Genomic DNA, 21155 nt, shown 5'->3' with positions numbered 1-21155 from the left:
ACTATTCGTTATTCGTAAACGTAATCCGTAAGTAGCGAGGTTCGTCTACGAACAGTTTTGTAATTCGTGAATAAAACGAATCGTTTTTTTTTAAACAAACTTAGGATACGGGCTTAAGGAATTATTTTTCAATAAACTAATTCCTTTGATAAACAAATATGTGGTATATGAGAATCAACACCAAATGTACTATAACATAATTTTAATAGAAGTTAATTTATTTTTCGAATAATATATAAAAGTTTATTTATTATTTTAGCATAAATGAAAACGCAAAAAGATTTGATTGGAAACAGTATATTTATTTGAATCTCAGAATTTAATTGAAATAAAAAAGTATGAAACAGATGTTTTTGTTTTAATTCTTTAATTTCATTTCACAGTCTTTAACTAAAATTAAATTATATTTACATTAATTTAAATTCAAAAATATAACTCATTTCGGCTTATATACACCGAAATGAGTTGTTATTAACTTTATTACTTATTTAGGTACCATATTATCGAGAAATTATAGGTACACGAAACTACTACTAACAATACGAAAATTAAACAAAAATAAACTAATAATACAATCCAAATATTCTATATTAAGAAAGGTCAAGAAAAATAGAATAAATAAACAAATATTTCATGGTGGTTTTGTGCAAGTCAGCCTGGGTAGGTACCACCCACTCATGAAATATTCTACCGGGTATTTAAAGGGCGAGTGAGCCAATTTAACTACAGACACAAGGGACATAACATCTTAGTTCCCAAGGGCGGTGGCGCATTAGCGAATGGCGGTTTTATTATCAAAACGTCAATCTCAGTTAATCTTAGGCTTACGATTAATTAATTTATAACGTATTTACCATTATGGTTAGAGGAAATCAAATAATATATATATTAAAATATGTACACCTGTATGAGTGTTTTTATTTTATTTTTGACAGTTCTTATATAGGAACTTTGTTAAGATAACAACTTTTTTCAACTGATTAAAGTTATTGAAACAGAAAATAAAGACAAAATCGATCGACAAGTAGCGAACGAAAAGATATTAAATAGTTTTTTCGTCTATATATATATAAAAAGTGTTAATTAAGAAATCGGAACGGTAACAAACCTATCTAAACTACCTATAATTTGATAATGTGATTTAATAGTACATTTAAATTTATTTTATATTGTTTTTGTTATAATTTATAAATATGTCGTAATATTTTTCTGTTGAGTGGTAACTGTCTTTTAATATTTTTATGTTGGCAGCATATTATTTTTTTTGTAATGGCGGTAAAGAGTTGTAAAAACATGAACGGATATAATAAATCGTAATTGGTTATTTTTTATTTATAATCGGTATCATCCACGCGCCACCTCAGTTTACCATAATAGAACTTCGCCTAACACATTGCTTAACAATGGTGGCAAGGTGGACTGACAATTAAAAAAAGGTGGCAGGTACGGGATGGACGGCAAAAGGCTGGTTATATATATAAATAACTTATTCAAATGAGAGAAAAATTAAGTACTTTATAAAAAAAAAAACAACAATCAGTAATGCCAATATATTTATTTACACTCCGTTACAATCAAATCAGTTAACTATATAATTAAGACTAAGTATACAATATACATACATACTAACAGACTAAATATTTATATACTTATTGCGTACAACAATAAAAGATGATAGCATTACATAATTTTTTTAAACAGTATAAAACCATAGCAGTGTGAATAATACCTATACTTATAATGGAAATTTTGTCAGAATAAAATTATAATAGAAAAATATAATATAAGTTTTCATTATAACCGTATATATTCTTGGTCGTTACACAAACAGTCAATTTTTTTTTTTTTAATCTCCAACATTCACAATCTTTATTGTTCTTAGATAATTTGACACTTGAAAATTATATATTTCCTTTATTTTAAGCAATGTACATTGAAGAGCAAGATTGTTCAATCCATGTATAATTTTAATATTAAGTCCTAAGGCTATTAATAAAATACATTACATTTAAGTAATAATTATGCGAGACGTCTGAAAGAGATAGATATATTTTAGATATTGCTACTGTTGACATTAAAAGTTTCACATAAAGAATAATTAAGTTAAAAAAAAATCCAATATTTTTATAATATTTTGGTACGAAAAGTTTGAGTGGAACTAATTCAAATTGAGATATAAAATTTGATCCATACATACTAATATGAGTTTAGAAATAAGGTTTTTTTGTCATTCATACAATTTTCGCCTTTCCAAAGTTTTAACTCATAAATGATATTACTAATTATTTTTTTTAAATAATCAATTAAAAAACACTGAACGCTCATTGGTCATTTATTGCGTCATAAGTATATATCGACCAATTAGAATTCAGATTAAAAACACTACTGGTGGTAGGGCTTTGTGCAAGCCCGTCTGGGTAGGTACCACCCACTCATCAGATATTCTACCGCAAAACAGCAATACTTGATATTGTTGTGTTCCGGTTTGAAGGGTGAGTGAGCCAGTGTAATTACAGGCACAAGGGACATAAAATCTTAGTTCCCAAGGTTGGTGGCGCATTGGCTATAAGCGATGGTTGACATTTCTTGCAATGCCAATGTCTAAGGGCGTTTGGTGACCACTTACCATCAGGTGGCCCATATGCTCGTCCACCTTCCTATTCTAAAAAAAAAAAAAAATTTTCAAAAACCGGAAACAAAACTTACATCATAAATATTAAATAATATAATTAATTTTATCAACAGCCCGTTCAACAATACAACCCAACGTACATGATATAAAATAACATCATATACTTTTCACATAAACAATTCACTCAATATGATCGTCACACGATACGGAATTATTATAACGAGTTCATTTCGACACGGTATTGTGTCAACGTTTAACGACTTTATATAAGCGCTAAAAGTACACTTGGAACTTTTAAATTATTACATTATTATAAGTAAATCTTATATTTTGGCAATCTATTTAAAATAATGGAGTTACAGATTATCTATTATCGATAAAAGACAACACACGCTTCACAATAATACTTGTAGTGAGTTGGAATCAATTATTCAAATCTAGTAAGTTAATATTAATGTTTATTAAATCAATGTATAAAATTAAATGAAATATTGTTTTGTCGACAGTACCAAATTGTGTGCAAAGGTTTATCTCAATCGTTTGTAATGGAAGTTAAGATATTATTATTGTTAATTTTATTTTATAAATCAAATTATCGTTCGTTTGTTTTTTTTTAATTTATTCGTAACCAAAAAAAAAATATATTACCATCCTATTCTAACTTTATAAGCTAGAAAAGGATTGATATATCGACTGTTTACTTTCCGCCTTTATACACAAATATAAACAAACACCAATTATAAAATTCCTCGCACAGACAGTGCTTATCACTATAACCATTAAATCTCCATTATAGACTATTTGATCCAGCATTTTTGCACACATATCCACATAACAGTTAAACAATAGAAGTACATTTGCAAACTGGTCGTAGACAGATTTAAGTGAGCCAGTGTACACACACAAGGAACTTAACAAATTAAGTCACAGTATATCCTCATTATTTAAGACCTGGGCTAATAAAAAAAAGTTTTATAAATGGTCGCCGAACTCATTGCATTTCACACGCTCGCTGTTAGTATCTCTGTTCTATATTACACAATTTGAGTCTAAATATTTATTCGAAACAAAATTTGTTTGTTTACTTACGTAACCTTATTTAACAACGTTAAAACGAACACTAATTAATCTCATTGCATTATTAATATAGGTTACAAATAAATACATTTATTTTTTTTTGCTGTCCATACATAGAATGTAACTACTAACAACCATTTACAAATCTTTGCTTTATTCACATGCGTGATAAGATTACCACGTACCGTAACTTTGTCTAATATTTCAATTAATTTTTTAATGCATGACCTCTTCCGTTATTATATTGACCAATCAACCGTTTATATACCTGTAACGAGTTCTAGGAAGCGCGTATATAAGTCGTTAAACGTTGAGGTCTCGAGTCAGTCGTGCTATAGCAGCGACCTGATCTCCTTGTGTATGTGGCACAGGTAGTCCACGTAGGACGAGCTGCCGTCCACGCCGCGGTCCTCCACCAGGAAGTGACGTAGCACCGTCTCCAGCTTGTCGTGTTGGCGCATTACCGTTAACTGAAACAAAGATCAACATTTAACATTTTGTCTAACAGATGGCGCTGCGTTTTACACAAAATGGAATACGCTTCATATCTCACATTTAATCAAATAATTATTCATAGATAATTTTTTTGTGTATGTAACATATCTAAGTATGATACACCAAATTTACATTGAAGATTGCTTTAGTAGATTTATAAAATGGGGGAAAATTAAATGAATATAATTTGAAAGATACAGTCAGTTACTATTCAAACCATTCTCAACGGAGAAAAGCCAACTTTATTGTAATTAACAATAAATAAAAAGTAGTTAATATAAAACCATATTCAAAGCTATAACACAAGACGAGTCTTACCTCTTTCCTCTGAGCAATAAATAAAATACATAACAATAAACCAAAAAAGAAAAACACCCAAATGATCATGTCAGATAAAATATGTATAAAATATTACTACAATATATAGTTTATATATAAAGCGTTAAAGCATAATATAAAATAATCGTGCATCATATTTTATTACTAAATCCATCACCTATACAAAATGTTTTTAAAGCCAAACATAATAATTATTTATTGATCTATTACTCTACTTTTTAATCTATAATTACTCTGCTAAATAGGTGGTCACCAACGCTTATAGACATTGGGCCCCAAAGAAATATTAACAATTCTATACATAGCCAATGCATCACCAACTTTGTCAATGTTAAATATATAAATTTATTTAACATATTAAAATAAGTAGCATTTGGCTGTATAGAATTAATCATTTAGTAATCTGTCAAAGAGCAGCACTTATAGTGAGTTTGTATTGTCTATGTCATCGATATATGTATTTTCTATCTATGGTCTCTTGCAATAAAAAAAGTGAAATTATCGTCCAACTGAAAATCGAAATTTAATTATAGAATCCCATACACACTTTAAACCAACAGTAAACTAAGATGTTATATCCCTTGTGCTTGAAACACTGGCTCATTCACCCTGTAAACCAGGACACAACCATATTGAATATTGTAATATTTGGGGATAGGCTATATGATGAGTGGGTGGTACCTACCCAGATGGACATCCACGAACTATTATTGAATATTTTAGTACTAACGGCAGCCATTAATAAAAAAATCAATCTTAGCTTAAATCAAACAATAGCAGGAGTAAAGATGAACAAACCGCAGATTTATGCTTGCCTATCACGCCGAAGGTTGTGGGTTCGATTCCCACCCAGGACAGATATTTGTGTGCATGAGCATATCTGTTTGTCCTGAGTCTGGGTGTAATTATCTATATAAGTATGTATTTACAAAAAAAAAGTAGTATATGTAGTATATCAGTTGTCTGGTTTCCATAGTACAAGCTCTGTACAAGCTTAATTTGGGATCAGATGGCCGTGTGTGAAAAATGTCCCAGGATATTATTATATAATTATTTATATATTCCATGCTATTTGCTAATAGCACTACTTATGATGCACTACAAACAGTTCTTGATTAATATATATTTATTTATAATACATTGCTAATTATTCAAAATCAAGGTCAAAGCCGTTTATTTTTCTTCACCCCCCCCCCCTAACATTTCAATCAGAGTGTAGTACTGTGCCAATAATTATTCGACGGATTGACATAATATATATATTTAAATAAGATGTCTTTGGATTTAATTACAGGCACAAGGGACATAACATTTTAGTTCCCAAGGTTGGTGGCGCATTAGTGATGTAAGCGATGGTTAACGTTTCTTACAATGCCAATGTCTATGGGCGTTGGTGACCGCTTACCATCAGGTGGTCCATATGCTCGTCCGCCTTCCTATTATTGTTTTTTTTTATTATAAAAATATTATATATTATGGGTAAACCTTTCTTCCGATTTTGATAGCTAACAGAAACTATTTCTTGCACTTTCGCTTTTAAATTTGGAAATTTAACAGACGGTTTTTTATTTGCTTTGTATATTTGCAACAATTACTATTATATTTCTATTACTAGGATCATATAACATGAAGCCATTATGAAAAGCGACTGACATATATCTGTAGTGTAGTAATAATGGTCGTAAGAATTTTTTAATACCCTAAAAATGACTCTCCCATATTTTTAATGCCAAAGACACCGAATTTCCCTTAAGCCAATTACATTAAACCCCGTTTCCACCATGTACTCGACCCACTTTTATTATGAATTTTGAAAATGCCAATAACGAAAATGACTAGAATTTTCCAATGTGGCCCAAACTTTACCCGTTTATGGGACGAACACAAATGCGACGATGGATCGAAACGCGTTTTTTACTATAAAGTGACGTCACGATAATAAGCAAAATGGAAATTGTTATGTTTTGGAATATTTTATAGGTTTATTATTACTTTGTATATTATGAGTATGAGTACCCATTCTAGCGCGCGTTTTTCCAGCGAAAAAAAGTCTATTGTGATCTTGTTATACAGTATGTATATAGTTTTTCGTTTATATACCGGTCAACAGGGGTGAATAGGGACAATGAAACTTATTTATTTACTTTCACGTAGGTTTCAATATTTGGACCCATTTTGATATAAGTATATACAAATTCGATAAACTTTCTCGTATTATTATTTAAAAATTGATGGAGATCGTATAATTTGATCGCGCAATTGTGTTCGTTCCCAAATAAAGCATATAAAATCCGAGTAACAAACCCACGACCCGAACCTACAGCAACTTCTGCACAGTCTTGTGCGTGGCCATCAGATATTCCACGTAGGACTCCGAGCCATCGACACCGCGGTCCTCGACCAGCAGCCGGCGGAAGTCCGCCTCGCGCGCCTGCCCGCCCGGCACTACCGACAGCTGCGACACACACGGGCTCAGTGCATGCATGCAATTGCACACTTGTATTACAACGAATCATGCATACATGCAGTTTTTTTATTTACAAATATCACAAATCGTTCAAATTGTTAAATTATAGCTATTTAATAGGCAAAGTAATTGTTTTCTAAACAATAATTAACAATTTTACCCATACTATGAACTACTACTGCCAGAAAAAAAAAACACAATATACAACTACAAAGCCCTATGCTAAGGTGAGAATAATAGCTTTACAAAACTGAGTCGCAAGATAATATATAACATAATTCTTTTTTATACAGAATAATATTTCTACAAAACAAGGCGCTGGGCCTCAGCTGGTGCCCACCGCGCACTAGCCGCGCACTAGCCGCGCACTAGCCGCGCACTAGCCGCGCACTAGTCCCGCCGGTCAGCGACTCACCCGCATGGCGCTGCGGCGCTGGCGGCGCACGGCGCGCACGAGGTCGCGCGCGGCGCGGCCGGCCGGCGTGTCGAGCTCGGGCAGCTCGCACACGTGCGCCTCCACGTGCTGCGCGGAGCTGACGCCGAACACGTCGCGCACGAACTCCGCGGGCGCCTGCGACCCCACCCAGATGAGCATGTGGACTCCGTTTTCTGTAAAGCACAAATATTCATCTTATATAATACTTATCATTCAACGAACCCGGATTTCGAGTGTCCGGCGAAAGGACTAAATTTTAATAAATATTTTTTTCGTTTTGTGGATACTACACATATGTCTTAATTATTTTTGAGCACTTTATTATTTATTTACAACTATCTGCATATATTATACATAGTCATACCGAGCAGGTAGACGCCCTGGTCCGACATCTTGTCGATGGAGGCGCGCAGCGGCTGCGGCTGCGCGGCGGGCAGCGCGTGCAGCGGCAGCAGGCGCGGGTAGGTGTAGGCCAGCGACAGCGACACGTCGGCCGTCAGCGCGCGGTACATGGCGCACGAGCGGTCGTCGCACGTGAGGTCGGGCCCGCCCGCCACGGCGTCCGAGCGCAGCACGCAGCTCGTGTACAGCGGCAGCAGCTTCATGGACTCGGGCAGCACCAGCTGGCCGGCCGACGACGGCGACGCGCAGTGCCGGCGGTAGGCCGCCAGCGAGCGCGCGCAGCGGGCCGTCAGCCCCTCGCGCACCGCGCGCGGGCCCGCCTCGCGCAGCGCCCACACCGCTGGGGGGGGGAGATTAGTGAGCGCTTGGACGATAACGGGGGGAGGGGTGGGAGCGGACGGACTTTTATTCATTATTGTACACCACAAAGAAAAAGAATATAAAACATGGACACATCCTAAGACAACATTTTCTATTTAGTCTAGATTTAGGCTTATCGCTACATAGCGAACTCTTCCAGGCAACCAACGGCGTAAGGAATAACTCATAGGATATGATACCTCATATGGTGGTGCTGTAATAATAAATAAAATAACATGCGTACCCTGCTTGGTGAGGAAGTTGACGCAGGTGTCGAGGTCCGCGGAGCGGTAGACGTCGGCGAGCTGCTGCGCCACCGCCAGCGCCAGGTTGAGCACGCGCAGGCGGCGCTGGCCGCTGCGGTGCGTGTACAGCAGCGCGGCCTGCACGTACACGCCGTCCTCGCCCGTCAGCTTGTCGTCGTGCTTCACCTCCACGCCCACCGCCTTGTCGGAGTCTGTGCGAAATGAGATAAAAATTTAAAATGTGTTTTATTTTTTTTCAAAATATTTTTTTTATAAAATAATAGAATAGGAAGGCGGACGATCATATGGGCCACCTGATGGTAAGTGGTCACCAAATGCCCTTAGACAATGGCATTGTAAGAAATGTCAACCATCGCTTACATAGCCAATGCGCCACCAACCTCGGAAACTTAGATTTTACGTCCCTTGTGCCTGTAATAACACTGGCTCACTCAGCCTTCAAACCGGAACTCAACAATAACAGTACTGCTGTTTTGCGGTAGAATATCTGATGAGTGGGTGGTATCTAACCCGACGATCTCGCAGCTCTACCACCAGTGACACAATTTAAAAGAGTAACTATTTAAAAAAGCAAAGGTAAATATCTGACCTATGGCAGCGAGCTCGACGTCGGTGGTGTTGGACATGAAGAAGTGTCCGAAGAAGTCCGTGGCGCGCACGCCGGTGGAGGTGCGCACGCGCATGACGGCGTCGTGCGCCGCCGCGCGCGACACGGCGCGCCGCACGTCCCACGCCAGCCGCGCGCCGTCCGCGTCCGCCTGCGACAGGGGGGGGGGTCACTGGGCCGCGGGACATTAAGCGGCAGGGGACGCGAGTTCCTTACATTTTACGTAGCGACTCACCGTGAAGTATGTGTACTTGTGCAGCTGCCCGCCGGTGAGCCTGGGCAGCTGCCCCAGCGTGGCTGCGTCCACGTACGAGTTGTTGCACACGTAGAGCTGCACGCACACGCCGGCCGCCGAGCACGCCTGCCCGAGCTCGTTGTACGCCGTCGTCTGCGGCGCTGTGAGGATTATACGAAAAATCCATTGTAGCTAATTGACCAAAAATACCCAATATCCCCCTATTCCTAGAACGTTGTGTCTCTTGTGCCTGGAGTTCCAGTTGCCATTTACCATTCAAATTGGAAAACTAAAATAGGAAATACTACTGTTTTATTTGTTTCTTGTGCTTAGACGGACTTACACAAAGCTCTATCAAAAACTACATCTAATAAACATCATACAAAAAAATGTCTTATTTGTTATGTTAGTACTGCGACGTGGAAACTAAGGAAACTAAGGAAATGGTAAGCACCATTTTGTTTATCTTTTTCCAAACATTTTTAGATATAATACATAATACATGTGGTTTGCCGAACAGAGCTCTACTATAGAAAAATTTGATGATGTGTTTTTTTGAGCGGCATTCTAAATTTAAATATATATCCATACTACAGCATCAACAGATACTTACATAATATTTGTTTCTCCTTATCAGTACCCAGCAATTTCCTGTCTTCTCTATTGATTAGTTTTCCGGGAGCATTGAAAGTTGGAAGACTGGTGTGGAACACTAGAAGTTGGCCGGACGTGTCGGCTGCTTTTAGAGCTTCTAAGCCAGCCTGAAATTATATAAAGTAAAGTTATATAAGTGTCTCACAGCTGGGCATAAGTCGCTTCTCTTAAGGAGAAACTTATTTCAATACAATGTTCTATGAGGGTTGGTGGATTATATAAGATTTATAAATATAATAGTTTAAAGAAAAATGATTACCTGCACGGCTGGTAAGAGTATCGTCTCGGTTTCTTTGTTGTTTTCGAACATGACGGGCAACTGTTGCAGAAGAGCTTGCAGGACTGGACCGCTGTCTTCTGGCCTCTCGAGGAACCCTTCTAGAAGGGGTACGAACATGTCACCTACGTCACCCACTGACAGCATTTGCGGTTGAGCGAGTGTACCCTGGAAATAAAGTAAAGTAAGATACTATTATATGTGAACCCACTATAGAGGGCCATCTAAAACCCTAGAACTTGTCGTATCTACTCTTGCCTCGTGGATTTGAGCACTGAAAATATCTATTGCAACGCTCCATTTAAATAACTAATATCCCCATTATACCTCTCCAATCAAAAGTCCAGATTGTTCTAGAAACGGAGCTCAAAATCGATTGCACTGTTGACATTTACTACACACAGTGGCCGGTAAGTTAGGAGAGCTACTAGTTTACTTTTTAAGAAACATGCTATCCCCTCCCCCTCTCTCCCATTCTCTCCCTCACTGCCTATGCCCCCTTACACATATTATTTATATAAATATATTTAAGTTAAGAATTACAAAATGGTGGTTTAAATAAAGCTTCTTACATACCTTGATGTTATAAAAGTGTACAGTGGTGCTGTATGTTATGAAACCGACACGAGTCCAACTCTTGCCTGTTTGTTCGTCCTTTGGCATCGCCTGCAATACAAATATATATATAATACAGGAATAACATTCACTGCATGAATATTTACTATTACTCACTGGTATTAATCTTGACAAAAATTGGAGAATAATTAATTAAATTATTTTATCTTTACTTATTTGACGAGCCGGTTGGCGTGGTTGGTAGATACTTGCCTTTTCACGCCGAAGGTTGTGGGTTCGATTCCCACCCAGGACAGACATATGTGTGCATGAACATGTCTGTTTGTCCTGAGTCTGGGTGTAGTTTTCTATATAATTATGTATTTACAAAATAAAGGTAGTATATGTAGTATATCAGTTGTCTGGTTCCCATAACACAAGCTTTGTACAAGCTTAATTTGGGATCAGATGGCCGTGTGTGAAAAATGTCCCAGGATATTATTATTATTCATATAAAACATTATAAGAGTCTAGAATTAAAAGATCATTATTATATAATAAACATAATTTGTACAATCTAAAGTGCTAATCAAAGTTAATTAACGGCTCTGTGATAAAATATAAGCCATTCGGTACATCGCCAATACACCACTAATATTGGGAAATGAGTTAAGTGACTGTATTTAGTGCCGGGCTCAATCACCCATCATACCAGAACACAACAGAAAATGGGGGGGTATAGTAGGGTAGTACCTCCCCAGAGGGTCTTGTACAAAGGCTAACCAAGTTATATATATATATATATATATATATATCGTAATAATTGTTTCTAATACCTCAATAATATCCAAAACGTTATCGCATATTGTCTGCACTAAACCGTTTTTGATGGCGTTGTATGAAACATCGATGACAAATACAACCGCTGGAGGATTTGGTAAGGTGTTGTTCTGGAAAACAAAATGATATTAATATATATATTTTTTTAAATATAGAATAGGAAGACGAACAAGCATATGGGCCACCTGATGGTAAGTGGTCACCAACGCCCATAGACATTGGCATTGTAAGAAATGTTAACCATCGCTTACATAACCAATGCGCCACCAACCTTGGAAACAAAGATGTTATGTCACAACCAAATACTGCTGTTTCTGGGTAGAATATCTGATGAGTGGGTGGTACCTACCCAGACGAGCTTGCACAAAGCTCTACCACCAGTAATTAATTAAGACAAACTAGTTTGAAGGGAACATTTGTTTGTAACACAATATTGAATAATGTTATTATCCAAATTAATACATAATTTTATTTTGTTGAATATTCCATTTGTAATTAGTAATAATAAAAATAAAACAACAAGCTTTATGTAATCATGACTAGAAGTTTGCAATATTAATGACATGGCAGTACAAAGCACAAGCTCGATATTGAACCCAATATCTTTGATTGAGAACCACATCTATTCACTGGACCGTCTACAATCTATTTTTTATGAACCCTAACATAACTAAGGAATTGTTAATACTCTTATTATCCACTCCAATTACAACACAATAATACAGCTCGCTATATGAGTGTGATAAGAACCAATACACTGATGATTGTCTAGAAACCGTTAATCTTTTTACAATATATATGTCGCGGATTCAAATGGATTGCCAGTTTAATGGCCGCCATTGTCGTCCAATATGTTGATTTTATTAAATCAGTCAGCGCGCACGTCCGGCGCTGGCGCTGTCCTGAGAGCGAGAACCGCGGGGTCGCTCGACAAAATGATCACACGCGCTACTGACATACTCCTTTATATTTTATATTTCCATCAGTCGGCTACATAATAAAATAGGCACCCGTCTTATATTTTCACTCTTGACGTCTGACCACCGACCAACCTACATGACATACATCACGTTGTGTGGTGTTGCTATTCTAATAAGTGACGTCGTATACCCGCTTAAATTTACTGGTGGTAAATTTTTACTGGTGGTAGGGCTTTGTGCAAGCTCGTCTGGGTAGGTACCACCCACTCATCAGATATTCTACCGCAAAACAGCAATACTTGATATTGTTGTGTTCCGGTTTGAAGGGTGAGTGAGCCAGTGTAATTACAGGCACAAGGGACATAAAATCTTAGTTCCCAAGGTTGGTGGCGCATTGGATATGTAAGCGATGGTTGACATTTCTTACAATGCCAATGTCTAAGAGCGTTGGTGACCACTTACCATCAGGTGGCCCATATGCTCGTCCGCCTTCCTATTCTATAAAAAAAAAAAAAAAAAAATTATCTCTGACATATATAAGCGAAATATCACTCATCACGAGATCTCCTAAACTATCCGCCCGATTGACTTGAAATTTGTCACACCTACTCCTTCCCCGTAGATGCTCACTAAGAACGGATTTTACGCAAATCCTATCCAAAATACAAATTTCTTCTTATCTACTCATGCGAAGCCGGAGCGATTAGCTATTATGTAATAAATCCGATTGATCATCATCATGATGATGAAAGAGAGATAATAAAGATAGATGGAGCATCATGATAGTATTCATCATAGATTTTGATGCAGAACGAATAATAGTTAAATTGTATTTAAGAGTGACATCAGTGTTTCTTGCCGATTCTTCTCGGAAGAAACTACATTCAGAAACGGTGGTAGTTTCTTCAGTCAATATATTACCCTGCAGTATTCCTTGGTGGCGACGATCTCGTAGGCCCCGAGCGCCATCTCCGCCGGCACGCGACCGTACTGCTGCATGCTGTTGATGTACTGCGTGTACTCCATCGGCACTGCGTGGACAGTGTTAAGGTTATAGATATCTGTACCTAGATACAGTAACAAGACTTCGATAGCATATAAAGGCGTTGATCCTGAACCTGAACTATTTCTATGTTTCATATATATATAAGGGCATATAAGTATTCTCTGTAGTGTACTTATATATGTGCACAAACTTCATTATATCCTTTATTATTTAACTAGTCTCTCTTGACATTCAAACATTCATCACCATCATATAAGCCGGAAAACGTCCACTATTGGACTTAATCATAGCCCAAGTATCACCATGATATAAAACTTATTATTAAGAAAAAGTATTATTTACATTCAAATATGAATTATTTAAATGATCAATAATTTAACTTAAGTATTGACTATTGCCTTTAAAATTTTTTTAAAATTTAAAATTTAGAAGATTACTAACCTTCAGTTGTGGCTTTACAGAAAGCACATTTGAAATGCCTGCCCGCATCTATGAACTTCATATTGGGACACATGTAGGCTTTGCACCGACTGCAACGGACAGGACCCATGTTTGGTGAACCGGTTAGGGCTGCAAAATCAAGTACGGGTGGTTCTTGTTCCGTTCCCACTGTCTCGGCCATTGGTGAAATCTGTAATCATTTTAATCAATAAATTATTATTATTGATGACAATGTCCTGTCTGACCGATTTCGACCTTTCCAGCCATTCTTAAGAGAATCTAGTTAAGGCAAGGGAGATAATGTATGCTCAATGATATTCTACCGCAAAACAGCAATACTTGATATTGTTGTGTTCCGGTTTGAAGGGTGAGTGAGCCAGTGTAATTACAGGCACAAGGGACATAAAATCTTAGTTCCCAAGGTTGGTGGCGCATTGGATATGTAAGCGATGGTTGACATTTCTTACAATGCCAATGTCTAAGAGCGTTGGTGACCACTTACCATCAGGTGGCCCATATGCTCGTCCGCCTTCCTTTACTATAAAAAAAAAAAAAATCAAGTATATGCGGAAACACAGGTGCACTACCTATTCCAATACTCTCATAATCCGATGGAACAGCAAATTCGCCATGATTGAACAACGGCTTTAAGTGCATTCCAAGGCAGGGGCTGCTACTGAGAATTTCTCAAAAGAAAAACTCAATAACCGTTTAATGGCCCACCCCAGGTTTGAACTGGGTTGTTCGGTTTTTCAGACAAACAAGACCAAGACAAACAGGATCTAGATTAAATATAATACAGATATAAATCTTGATACTTACAACTAAGCAGAATGGCATAGAGGTCTGTTTCAAGAGGTCTGCAGTGACGGGCACACTGTACATCGAACTTCTAATATACCTCGGACCTGTAACATTACATTACTACTAAGTAAAATAAATTAAAAAAATCGCTTTTTTTTATCCCAGTCTTACTTTTCAAAACCAGTAAAAAAATTAACGAGTTTTTTAATTAAGATATTTATTGTCGCTAAAGTTTGAAAGTCAGGAATTAGTATTACAATCAAGTAAAAAAAAACTTTAATGTAATGTACATTTTATTTAAAATTTTATAATCTATGGTAACAATAATAGCTCATACTCACTGGCATTGCCCTTGTCGTCAACAACAAAGTCAGTCGTAACTAAGGGCGGGACCAGCCCCTTTTCATTGGTGACAAAAACTCCTCCACGATTTTGCTGATCATCTGCCATAACTTGGATCTACAGTAAACAGGAAATTGTACTTAAATAACAGAATATTTAAAAGGTAATGTTTGAAACTGGTTTTCACTAATATTTTAATAAGTAAATTTTAAAATAATATTTTTTTTAATCATGGCAACAAAAACCATAATACAAGTAAGTGCTATCTAAGTAGAATTTTGGAGAACATTTATTTATTAAGACCGAAATTATATAATTATGTGTATGATGAATTTACTTTTAATATATATAGAATAATTTTAATTATAAACAACGGGATTGATAAGCTGAGTCACGCTTTTCTAAAAACTCATACAAATTCAAAGAACTTCAATTGACCATTGAGGCAATATTAAGACCAAACTTCGCTTACTGGGCTAGGCATCTGATCAGGGTCGAGGCGTTTCTGCGGTGGTTGCTGATATTGCGGGTTGTAACTTGGTTGCTGGCCCGGGAACGGTGGGTAGCCTTGCGCGCCCATTTGTTGTTGTTGTGGTGGTATTGGTGGCATGCCTGTGGATATATATTTTTTTCAAATACATAAGGTAACTCTTTGAACGTGTGATATGTTTATGGTCAGTCAATATCTTGAACTTACCAGAATATTGGGCATTATATCCAGGCTGAGTTCCTGGGGCTGCTGGAAACTGTCTCTGCTGGCTTAGTGGCGGCGGCATATGTGGTAAGCCGGGCATTGTTTGGTACTGATTATATTGTGAAGATGGTTGTGAAGGCATTCCAGGTTGCGGTTGCATTCCAGGCTGCGGTGGCATACCAGGTTGTGATGGCATACCAGGTTGCGGTGGCATGCCCGGTTGCGGTGGCATGCCTGGTTGTGGTGGCATACCAGGTTGATGTGACATACCAGGTTGTGATGGCATACCAGGTTGTGGTGGCATGCTAGGTTGCTGTGGCATACCAGGTTGCTGTGGCATACCAGGTTGCGGTGGCATACCGGGTTGTGATGGCATACCAGGTTGTGGTGGCATGCCCGGTTGTGGTGGCATGCCCGGTTGTGGTGGCATACCAGGTTGCTGTGGCATCCCAGGTTGCGGTGGCATACCAGGTTGAGGTGGTTTTCCAGGTTGGGGTGGCATTCCAGGTTGTGGTAGCATGCCCGGCTGAGGTTGCATGCCAAATTGAGATCCCATACCATGTTGGGGTGGCATGCCAGGCTGTGGTTGCATTCCAGGATGTTGTGGTATTCTTGATTGCGAATGCAAGCCAGGTTGAGAAGATAGACCAGGTTGACTTATAATTGGTTGATGCGAAATACCAGGTGGTCCAGGTTGACTAAGTATATCATTTTGTTGATGTCGAATGCCACCTTGCGAACCAGCTGAACCGGGCTGAGGTAATTTTGACTGAGGCACCATTCCAGGTTGAGGAGGCAATCCCGTATGACTAGACGTTGATCCGGCCTGTGAAAAGCTAGGTTGACTTGTTGGGGTTCCTTGTCCAGGCATTGGTTGCGGAGGTAAGCCAGACATTTGCCCTTGCTGTTGTGGTCCACCACCTACGCCAGTTTGTGGTCCGCGATTTGGTGGAAAACCAGGTCCAGATGCAGATGAATTAGGTTGTTGCATGCCAGGTTGAGTCGAAACTCGCATTTGTTGTGGTTGTGAACCAGGTTGACTTGAAGGTGGTGGACCTTGGTAACCCGCTTGGGGAGGACCACCCATTTGTGGTTGTCCACCTTTCACCATGGAAGATGGGGGCCCAAGTTGAGAACTCTGTGGTCCTTGAGGTTGAGAGTTTGGTGGAGCCTGCTGCATTGGAGGTTGACCAAAGTTATGCGACTGGGGCATTTGTCCTGATGCAGAGGAATGAGGCACAGTTTGATTCATGGATGGTGGAAATTGCTGTGGAGTACTGCTTACAGGAGGTCTGCTTTGCTGACCTAAAGGCTTCATACCTGGTGGCAATTGACTGCTGTAGTTCGATGTTGGTGGGAAGTTTGAAGGAGGAAATTGTCCAGGTGGCAATTGGGATGTGGGGATATTGGATTGCCCTTGTGGTCCATTTAAATTAAGACTCTGCATCTTTTGAGACATATCCATCTGGGGTCCATTGGGTGGTATTTGGCTGTAAATGTTAGCATTTTGGACACCATTATATTCTTGAGATGTTGGTGGGAAGCCTAGTGGATTATTTGGTGCATTATTATTCTGCCCTGGTGGCAGATACTGTGGATTCATCATACTGAATGAAGCCTAGCAATCTGAAAAGAAATAATATCACCATTCAGATTTAAATTTACATGAATATTCAAAAAAAGGTTTTTGCAAGCTCGTCTGGGTAAGGACCACCCAATCATCAGATATTCTACCACGAATCAGCAGTAGTTGGTTTGATGTGTTCTGGTTTGAAGGGTGATTGAGCCAGTGTAATTACAGGCACGTCCCTTGTGCCGTAAGCGATGGTTAACATTTTTATTACAATGCCAATATCTATGGCCATTGGTGACCACTCACCATATATTACATATAAGAATTTCTATTAATTTATATCATTTAAAAAAACAAAACCCAAAAAAGTCCTAAATTATTCATAAATGGTCACAAAGGTATTATTGATTATTTATTTATTTATTTAACACTTTTTGCACAACATATACATAAAATGAGAGAAGTAGGAAACAATCAAAGAAAAAGAAAATAAAAAATGGTGCGCAAAGGCGGTCTTATCGCTTATAGCGATTATTTAAAGAAGTATAGCGCAATGTAAGTAATATCAACCATTTTATACATTGCTAATGTGTCACGAACCATGGGAACTAAGATATAACATCTTCCGTCCATTGTGTTTGGAATGGTGTTGGTACATGCGCAAACACCCTTCAAACAGAGTGGTTTTGGTACCACCATGAAAAATTTTGACATTTCAAAAAAAAACTTTCAATTTTTATAATAATTACACATTTAAAACCAAACCAAACTTAATATTTCTGTAAACTTTAAGCAACATCATATTTTAGAAATCTTAAATTAATTAATTCTGAGACAAACTGTCTCTGGACTGATTATAAAAATTGTCTGTACTGTTTAATTTGCAGCAGGAATATTAAAAAAAAATATTTACACAAAAATGATCACTTAGACTTTATACGGTAAGTTTTGAAAAATGATAAAAAGAAGAATGATCATATTAATTACCAAGCATACTTATTAATAATTTAATGATTGGTTTAGATCAGCGGTATACAAACTGCGGCCCGCCGGAATTTTGTGGTTAGCCCACCTGCTGTTATTTTTAACTATTTTAAATTTCAAAGGATTTTTTATTAACACCTTAATAATTTTTGTTAAACAACTGTTTGTGACAGACACTGCAGCGTTTGAAACATCAGGAAATGATGAAAAGGTGTAAAAATATATGCAATAAATCGGTTCTAAGTTGTTTAATTCAATTTCTAACCCGAAACTTAAGAAATCATTAGCAATATATAATATGCAAAAAATACAAAAATGGTTGAGTATGACTGGTTTAGACCAATTATAAGATAGTTTTCCAAGCTAACTCACTTTCAAGTTTAAAGCGAAACAATTTTCTCTTCATCAAATACAATGATAATAATAGCAATTTTTTTTATTTAATTAGTTACTATAACGCAAAGCAATTATTAAGCGAATAGTATTATTTTTACTTATATTTTTTAACTTAAAATATTGCAAGATTTTAAGTAAGTGAGCATATTGCTGCCACCAATAAATGTTATCAATTAAATAAATCGAATTAAAAGAATAAATTCATTGATGTTTTAAAACATAAATGTTTTGTTATATAAAAACAAATATTGCAAGCAATTGATAATAATCAAGGAAATAGGTCAATAACATTTTAGTATATTTCCAGTTTACATTCGTAATTTTATCTTGTATGTTTTGAAATTTCCTATAACTACCATTGGAAAACATGTAGTATTTTAATAACTGGGAATGATAAATAACGAGTTTCATACAAATTTCATTACGAATCTTATTCGAATCTAATCGATGATTATAGCACACTAAGTCTTAGTACTCAATTACTAAGTTTAAGCCCACTTAACACATAAACATTAAACGCGTATAATATTAAAACGAAAAACATACAAAAAACATTTATATTTCAGAAAATTGCAAAGAAATCATCCCAATATTATTTGACAGCTGCTGTCTCATTTTTGATTATTCATTTTGCGAAGATAAACAATGATGAGACGTCTTACTTTAATGCGGGATGATAGATGATAAGTAAATTAATGTATACTTACGGCTTCTTTTCAATTTTTTGGTGAAATTCGATAATAAAAAATATAAACAACACACATCTATCGCATAGAACCACGGGCCACGTATCCCTGACGGTGTTGTCAGCGTCACACCGCATATGTGGAACTTTTCAAATTTCATTAGTGCTGCGTTTATCGGAACGCAATATTCTGATAATTATAAAAATAGTAATTGATGTAGAACTAAATTTTACTACATTCAAATAGACAAATAATACATATGTTTTTTTTTAAATTATATTTATATTTATTGACAAATAAAACATGTAGTAAACACAGACTTTATAATTTGTTTGGTAATCACATCTAGTAAAAATGGAACAGATTTTAAATCATGGCAATTCACTAATGGGAAATGTCATATTTATTGTAATTGCCAAATAAACATGGAACTTATTTCATATAGCATTTGATATAATTTAGGTTAAGCTTGGAACAGTTTTGGTCGATTTTTTTTAAGATTGTTGTATGCAGACAAAAATATTTAATTAAAAATAAATAAGGTTAATAAACATTTTAACTATTTTTAATTATTTTATCTTAAGTATATAATTTCTTAAAGGATTTAAATATTTCATTATTATTTTGTCTATATAAAATAAATATTTTAAGTTAATAATATGATTTGAATATAAGGTTATTAATAAAAAGCTTGTCCCTAAAATAAAATTATAGGCTTCATATTTTGACCAACGAACAACTACTAAGTTCCTAATGCGCAAGCGCGACATAAGTTTTAACGAGATTGAAAGTGTCGATAAAATGTGTTTTAAATAGATTTATTACATTTTTTTCCACAGAAATATCTTACTATAATATTATATATCTGTTTCCAAATTCAACAATATTTTTATAACACTTTTGATGATATAAATAAAAAAAATTGAGTGCACACAAAACTTGATATAGTAGTTACTAGAAACATATTTAAAAAAAAAAAACAATATTTAAAAAATAATGTATCATAAAATATTATGTGCAACATCCATAAAAATTCAAACTACACACAATTTCACTTGAAAAACGCCGGTCTTAAAAATAATCTATGCTTACATTATTATAGCCGATCTACTTTTTAGGAATAAAACTGATATAAAACTCGTGTTATTTCTTAAATTATTGCACTCTCAGCAGTATACTCTAAATATAATTCGAAACAATACGTAATTTCATTAGAAATCATTAGTTCGCCAGTTCGTGTACAGAATGCATAAAAGCATTCATGTTCAATACCTACCATATACATTAACATTATAAATGCGAAAGTAACTCTTGTCTGTCTGTTATGCTTTCACGGCTAAGCTACTAAAGTGATTTTGATAAAATTCGGTACGAAGCATGCTTAAACCCCAAGAAAGGATTTAGGCTACTTTTTATACCTAACACCTGACTCCTCCCAAACACGCGGACAAAAGCTAGTATATAATAATTCGCGTATATATTCACATAAATCTATCATTATTGTATAATTCTGTAATATCATCACAACAGTCTGGTAAGTTATATTACAATAAACTAAAAATAATAATGTCCTCCATACCGATTTCGGCCACGGCGACCAATCTCAAGAGAGATTAGCCAACTACGCAGGAGATATTATAGTGCACAAGTGTGTGCGCAAACACAGG

The 21155-nt window shown here is 36.4% G+C and overlaps 1 protein-coding gene across 4 annotated transcripts; it reads right to left on the bottom strand.

Annotated features, from left to right (window-relative positions):
* Window positions 1–1542: 1542 nt before the first annotated feature.
* LOC126777968 (protein transport protein Sec24C) lies at window positions 1543–19597 on the bottom strand. Of its 4 annotated transcripts, none has more exons than XM_050501323.1 (18): window positions 19510–19597; window positions 15853–17475; window positions 15628–15767; window positions 15155–15272; window positions 14832–14917; window positions 14010–14199; window positions 13484–13593; window positions 11639–11752; window positions 10824–10913; window positions 10230–10415; window positions 9930–10077; window positions 9317–9477; window positions 9064–9232; window positions 8453–8665; window positions 7811–8188; window positions 7426–7619; window positions 6865–6998; window positions 4042–4179 (listed from the first exon to the last, which is right to left on the bottom strand). In XM_050501323.1, the coding sequence occupies exons 2-18, from the start codon at window positions 17453–17455 to the stop codon at window positions 4176–4178; spliced, it is 4038 nt and encodes a 1345-aa protein (XP_050357280.1). In that variant the 5' UTR covers window positions 17456–17475; window positions 19510–19597; the 3' UTR covers window positions 4042–4175. The 4 variants fall into 4 exon arrangements, with proteins under 4 accessions (XP_050357279.1, XP_050357280.1, XP_050357278.1 ...); XM_050501321.1 differs by having other exon boundaries at window positions 4046–4179; window positions 6861–6998; XM_050501324.1 differs by having other exon boundaries at window positions 4073–4179; window positions 6848–6998.
* Between the last annotated feature and the right edge of the window lie 1558 nt (window positions 19598–21155).

Source organism: Nymphalis io, chromosome 24 (assembly GCF_905147045.1).
Source record: "Nymphalis io chromosome 24, ilAglIoxx1.1, whole genome shotgun sequence".
Taxonomy (NCBI): domain Eukaryota; kingdom Metazoa; phylum Arthropoda; class Insecta; order Lepidoptera; family Nymphalidae; genus Nymphalis; species Nymphalis io.
The sequence above is the reverse complement of the archived record's forward strand: the minus strand, read 5'-3'. Positions and strand labels throughout refer to the sequence as shown.

Bases quoted from the DNA above. Each gene is read 5' to 3' on its own strand.
- LOC126777968 (XM_050501322.1), bottom strand. From the start codon at position 17,455: ATGATGAATCCACAGTATCTGCCACCAGGGCAGAATAATAATGCACCA. The intron at 15,768-15,852 runs GTAAGTTCAAGA...ATATATCCACAG, and splicing joins ATATAATGCCCAATATTCTG to GCATGCCACCAATACCACCA. The intron at 13,594-14,009 runs GTTAGTAATCTT...CTGTCCACGCAG, and splicing joins CTGTAAAGCCACAACTGAAG to TGCCGATGGAGTACACGCAG.